The sequence below is a fragment of the Rhea pennata genome, chromosome 2 (assembly GCF_028389875.1).
Source record: "Rhea pennata isolate bPtePen1 chromosome 2, bPtePen1.pri, whole genome shotgun sequence".
Taxonomy (NCBI): Eukaryota; Metazoa; Chordata; class Aves; order Rheiformes; family Rheidae; genus Rhea; species Rhea pennata.
In genome coordinates this window covers 137,947,386-137,953,836 of record NC_084664.1, presented here as the reverse complement: position 1 = coordinate 137,953,836, position 6,451 = coordinate 137,947,386, and the positions used below count along the sequence as shown (strand labels likewise).

Below are 6,451 nucleotides of genomic sequence, written 5' to 3'. Positions count from 1 at the left end.
CCGGCCCTTCCTCTCCCCGAGCCCCTCTTCCCCCGCCGCCTCGTCCCGTCCTCCCGCCGCCGCCGCGGGGAGAAGGTGCCGTGCGCGAGCTGGGGGCTCGGGGCACCCGCCCCCTCCCGGGGCGCTGCCTCTTCAGCGGGGCAGTCATTAGGCGCTGATTGATTACGGTGTATTGATTTGTATGTATTTCTCCCAGCGCCGGTGGCGGCCGCTCCTGCTGCTGCCGCCGCCGCCGGAGTTAGGACAGTGTTTGCCGTAGCGGTGCCGAGCTCCGAGCCAACATGTCGGCTCCCGCCGGGCCCCGGGGCGGCCCTGCTGCTCCGCCGCCGGCTCCGCAGCCCGAGATGCCCGATCTCAGCCACCTCACGGAGGAGGAGCGGAAGATCATTCTGGCCGTCATGGACCGCCAGAAGAAGGAAGAGGAGAAGGAGCAATCCGTGCTCAAGTAAGGGCAGCCGCATCCCTCCCGCGCCGGCGGCGCCGAGGCCCTGCCCGGGCCGGGCCCGGGGCCGTGGCCGTGGCCGGGGCGCGGCGGGGCAGGAGAGGAGCCGCGGGCGGGCGGGGGGTGCCGCGCTGCCGGCCGCGCCCGGCGGCTGTGGGGCGGCGGCGGGGCGCGGGCGGCGGCAGCGAGGCCGCGGGGCTGGCGCGGGCCTCCGCGGCGGGGCGCGGGGCGGCGGCGCAGCGGCGGGCTGGGGCTGCGCGCCGGGCGGCGGCGGGGCACGGCGCCCAACATGGCCGCACAGGTGCCGTCGGCACCCGGCGTGTGCCGCTGGGGAAACGCGGCGCGGGTCGAGGCGGCGGCTGGCGCCGCCGGAGGGGGCGGATCGGTGGCCGCGGGCCCCGCCGCGGGGGCTCGGCGGGCGGGCGGCGGCGCTGCCCGGGGCGCGGGGGGGGGTCGCCGGGGCCTAGGCACCGGCCGCCTCTCGGGGTGGGTTTGCCACAGCCGCCATCTTCCTCCGACAACGTGTCTGCCGCCCGCCCCCGCCTCGCTGCTCTTCCCGAGCGCCGGCGGCGGCGCGGGGGAAGCGGGAGCCGGGCGGCCCCGGCCCGGGCGGCCTTCAGCACCGGGAGCTGTCCGGGCGCGGCGGCCGCTCCCCGGGCGCGCCGCGAGGCAGCGGGGCGGCCGCGGCCGTGGCGGCTGCGCCGGCTCCGAGGAGAGACCCGGACCGGGGCTCTGGGGGCGGCTGCTCCCGCGAGCCACAGCGGTCGTTCCGCCCTAAACCTGGGCAGGAAGCGCCGAGTGCGCTCGGGAGAGCCGGGTCCCCTCCGCCGCGGAGCGCCGCGCCGCTTCCCAGCGGCTTCGAAATAAGCAAGGCTGCTGTTACCGCAGGCGCTACTTCTGCGAGTGCCGTGCAGCTGCAGCCCTAAGTGCTTGTTAGCGCAGAACAAAGCAAGTTAAAGCGGGAGAATGAGTACTGTGTCTTGGGCGTGTTGACTTCAGCTGCCCCTTCAAACTCAGTGCCTGAACGCTGCCTTCTGGGCTCTCGTGTCTGGCTCTGGAAGTGTGTTTCTGGGATGCATTGCTTTATTGTTAGTGCCATAGTGGAAACCTAAGCGTCCATCATCATTTATGTGGCAGCTACTAAACTGGGAGGTAGTCTGCTCCTAAAAACATTTAAATGTCTGTTTAAAAAAGATAGTTTATTTGATGAACATTTTGAAGGGTGACAGTGTGATATAAGCACTGGAAAGCAAGTACTGCATCTCATTTTATTGCTCTAAATAATCGAAACTGAATAGCTTTCATCCAATATTATACAACTTGTTTGCTGTTGTGGCATTTTTATTTTAAAAGAGCTTAAGCTCTTCTACATTTGTAAATGTTATGGCATACCAAAATAGAAAATACAATTTTTTGTCTTGAAATCTCTGCACTCATAAAAATCATTACCGAAGAATGAAATGGAAAGTTATTCAACTCGTAGTTTTAATATATAAGATCAGCATTAAGGTTCCTGGTAGCTTTTGTTTTAGACTATATAATATTTATGATGCAGTATATTCTATGATTTCAATATGATACTCTGTGGAAATATATATGTAGTTTTTTAAATGGAAGTTCCATTCTGCATATTTAACTGTGCCTGAAAAGAATTAGTATAAAGATTTAACCATTTAGCTTCTAAAAGTAGGTAAAATGCTAACAGCTTCCTGTGCTGTTGCTGATTATGCCTATTGTAGGCAGGATTGTTTACATTATTTTATGGAAGGAAGAGAAAAAGCTAGGATCAGTTTTAACTGTTCAACTTACAGATGAAAAATAAACCGTTCTCAAATAATGATGAGATAAAATCAACTGTAAGAAATGAAATGGAACTGTTTTTATTTATAAACGTCTGTGTCTTGAAAGCAGACAATGGACAAAAGACAGATCTTCATCATAATCTAAAAATGAAGTATAAATTTGTGTTGGCTTTGATTTCCCATTATTTCTCACTGAAGTTTCCTCTTGAGTCCCGTGTAAGCAGTAAGGGAAATGGTAGAGCATAGAGTTTATACACCAAGGACAGCCTATAGATGGCCCATAATAGTTCACAGGATATTGAGAAGTGATATGGTGTAAGATTAGCAACTTAGCAGTTTTATTTTTCTTAAAGTGGCTTTTTGAAAACTTCAGATACACATTTATTCTGAAAAGATCTATAGATTTATTAATAAAGTCACACTAAACTTTGTTCTGCACTTTTAGATAGATATTACTGAGTTTAATTCTGTTGGCAGTTATTTTCTTTCTGTCCAGAGAAGGGGAAAAAGAATAAAAACTCGTAGATATTTATATGAGCAACTATTGTTATTGCATATGGATAAAGAAAGAGCTAAATCCTGCAGTCTTTGTTCAAGTGTAATTCTCCTCGAAGGCAAACTCCTTTTGAAGTGGAACATCTAACCTAAGCAATAAAACTATGTCATTTCACTCCATGGAAAAAACAGGGGAGGATAAAATAAGATTCTGGGAATGGAGTTAACACTTAGCTATTATCCAAGAACTACTCAGATGTAGAAGGGGGCAAGCATGGATTTCCTCTAAATTTTGGATAATTTATGGTGATCTAGTGTCAGTATGAATGGCTAGTCCCTGGATTCTACTTCCTTTCTCCATTCTATTTCTATTTTGTGCTTTTCGCATTCTTATTCTGTGCGTATCACTGTGGTGTTTGAGCATCTTTCAAAAGTGCATTAAGTGATGTGACTCACATCTGTAATGTGGGCTATTTATTCTTTTCCTTTATTTCCCTGGGGTAAATATGTGTGGATTTAAAATGGACATATAACAACTTCTCTTTATGTTTGTTTTACCCTTTTAGGGGAAAGGAAATGCAGACTGTATTGAGTTGTAATCTGTAGCAACTAATGGTGATCAGGTCAGCATGAATTCTTGCCAGGATTTGCTGGAACATGATGGCGTGTAAAATAGAAGCTTTCCAGATTTGCTCTCTCCTGTGGCCTGGTTTGGTCGGTGAGATCCACCTCATTATAGTTGTGCACAGTGCTTCTATTGTGAAGCTTTCCTTTAAAGGGGAGGATGGGCAGCAAAGGCTGCTGCTGTGACCGTCTCTTCTGGAATTTCAGGGACCCTTGGAGTGCATTTTGAATGTTGTGTGCTAAGAAGGTGTCTTTTGGACAAGGTTACTGAATATAAGCTTTGCATAGTATTTCATATGTGTAATGTATGTCACTCAAACGAAAGTAAATTTATGACTATACTTTGGATCTGAGTCCTTCTCTGCTGTTATAGGAATATTTACATATTTTCAACTTCTATCTGTGGATGTTTTGCTTTTTTGGATATAGCATAGAACTTTTGGTGATGCCTTTTCCTTTAGGGCTGTTCCTGTAAGAGGCTCATCCTGCCTGTTACAATTTCTAGTTTTGTGTATGTAAGCTTTCTAACAGATTTTAGATAATGCATTTTCTCTTCATGAATTGATTTATGGCTCAGTCCTGTGCTTTTTTGTTTTTCATTTGTATTTGATTTGTGTCAAAGGACTGGATTGAGAGGATGCATACACGAGAAAGATTCATAGAAGATGCCAAGATGAGGACATTGTTTGTGAAAGACTTTTGTTTTAGCCTCTGTGGTGCAATATCCTGAATTTTCACCTCCTTTGCATGTCCATACTATTCTAAAATAAAATAAAATGCTCTTCTTGTAAAGTCAGGTTCACAGTTCTGAAAAGGTATCAGTTTGAACTTTGCAGAGATATGGGCTGTTTGGCTTAATATAAGGCTTAATAGAAGTTAATATAATTAACTTTAAGAAAAATAAAACTGCTAAGTTGCTAATCTTACACCATAATTAACTTATATTAACTTATATTAACTTAATATAAACTAATATAAGTTTTCCCATGATAAATTTGATTACGAAAACATTCAGCTTTTCATATATTTGCAGAGTATCACCCAGCTTTACCATGAGGCCCTTATTAAAGATCTCAGGGTTTGGGGTGACTGAATTTGGATAGTGTTGTCATCTTTTCTTATAGAGGGCTAGCAAGAAACAGGATGGGCTTGCTAAGTAGGCAGGTATGACTGCCTGTGGGCTCGTGTTTACTCAGCTCTGCGTCAGTGGTTGCACAGCCATGGTTAAGAGCTGGGTAGCCGCATTTATTGACACAAAATCCCTGTCAAGCAGACCACAACTAGATCCTTGTCAAGCTAGACTGTGTGAGCTGTGTAAGTTACTGTGGGTGATTAAGGTGTGGGACAGCATGCTGGGGGAGAGGAAGCTGGATTGATGGCTGTGAGTCACCGTAGTGTAAATAACCGTCTCACAGAACGATCGTACTGCTTTATGAATATTTGTGCTGCTTTATAAATAATCAGCTATGGTTTATACTACTTAAAAAGTATTGTAGGTTTTGGATTTGGATTTGGGGGCTGGAGGGAAGACAGAAGAGCAGATGGTGATTATTCTTTTTGTTTTTCCAGAAAATATATATATTTATATTTTCATGGGAAATTCTAAAGTTTGTTATTCATACAAAGGGATTTACATTTAGGCTGCAGAGGACTCCTGTCAATGTTAGTTTTAAGTGATGCTCCCGTAACCTCACATTGAATTGCATCTGAATCCAGAGTGCTGATCAGAGTAGGCTATTGTTACACTGCTCATTATTTTGCTTTTTTTTCTATGCAGTATAAAAGTATATGATCAAGATGATTTTAAAAACAATAACTTTGTGCAGTTTAAAAATAGGTGGTAGTGGAAGTTACTATGAGATACAGATGAGGAAGAACACAAATTCCCTTATGCCTGCTTTTCCTTCCCTTTTGCCTTCTCTTTTTGCTCCCTTGTTTCCTGCCTCTCCTGTATTCTTGTTTTTCTTCCCTTTTCTTTTAACAATTTGTACTGACTTTTTGGTCTCTCTCAACATTGTCATTAAGTCCTCTCTCTTACCACATGGTTAGACATTTTATGCTGTAGGTACTGTTTGTCAGGGTGTTACAGCTTGTGCTGTTTGCTCTTCAAGAAGACGCAGTATTTGCAGTGATTCTGAAAAGCATCTAGCACATCTTATACACGGCCTACGAATAGTAGTAGTAGTAGTAGTTCCTGCTGGTGACTAAGCAGAATGTGTTTGGAGACTATACAGGCTGGCAGTAACTCCTAATTAGATACCTAATGTTAATGTTGAGTAAAATTTCAAAAGACTTGAATAGTGCTGATGCTGTTCCAGTGTTCAAAAGTGCAAGCAGAATGAGTTGGAAGTAGAAGGGTGTGACATCGGATGGAGTCAAAAGCCAGAAAAGTTTTAAGAGAGAGAATAGCTAATAGAAAATACAGGATTTAGTTAATAAAGGACCCAAAATAGATATTTAACACCAGTTAGTATGTGCTTTCTGAAAAATGTCATGTCAAATAAATCTCTTTTCACTCTTCTTCCAAAGAAAAAGAAGAAAATGCTTAATTTTGTGTTTTCAAGGCAAGAGGGTAGACCACACTTTCAGGCTCTGGGATTGTAACCTAGAAAGCAGTAATTAGGTGAAATTCAGTGGTCTCTGGAAGTCAGGTTAGATGACTGAATGCTCCATTCTGGATTTTGTATGCATGTATCTATGAGCTGGGTAACTTTTAAATAACTGAGAATGTCAAGCAATTGATTTTTCCATTGAAAGAACAGCTTAATTACAGTATATACTCTAAGTGCAAAAATACACAGAACAGATAGGTTACTATAGAACTGAGACCTGTAACTTAATATAAAGTGTGTTTTTACTCTGCCAATGAAGTTCTAAAATACTTGCAATATATTAAAAGTTCCATCATGAGGAGGGAAAAGTAATGGTATAAACTTTGAAATTTAATCTGGTGGAACTACTCATATGAAATTAGTCCTTTACATAAATGTTCATTTTTTATCTGTAAAGTAGACAAAACAGTCTTGGGAATTTTTTTTTCAGCTGAGTGCCAGCTCTCATCCCTCTGCTTTACTGGCTTCCTTAAAGT

At 44.9% G+C, this 6,451-nt stretch overlaps 1 protein-coding gene across 24 annotated transcripts in view; it reads left to right on the top strand.

Moving 5' to 3' along the window:
* The first annotated feature begins 281 nt into the window (after positions 1-281).
* Positions 282-6,451, top strand: part of RIMS2 (regulating synaptic membrane exocytosis 2) — a 459,058-nt gene continuing 452,888 nt past the window's right edge. For all 24 annotated transcript variants that reach the window (XM_062568285.1, XM_062568269.1, XM_062568279.1 and 21 more), the window contains exon 1: positions 282-445. In XM_062568285.1, coding sequence (XP_062424269.1) covers positions 282-445 — 164 coding nt within the window. The remainder of the gene's footprint in view (positions 446-6,451) is intronic.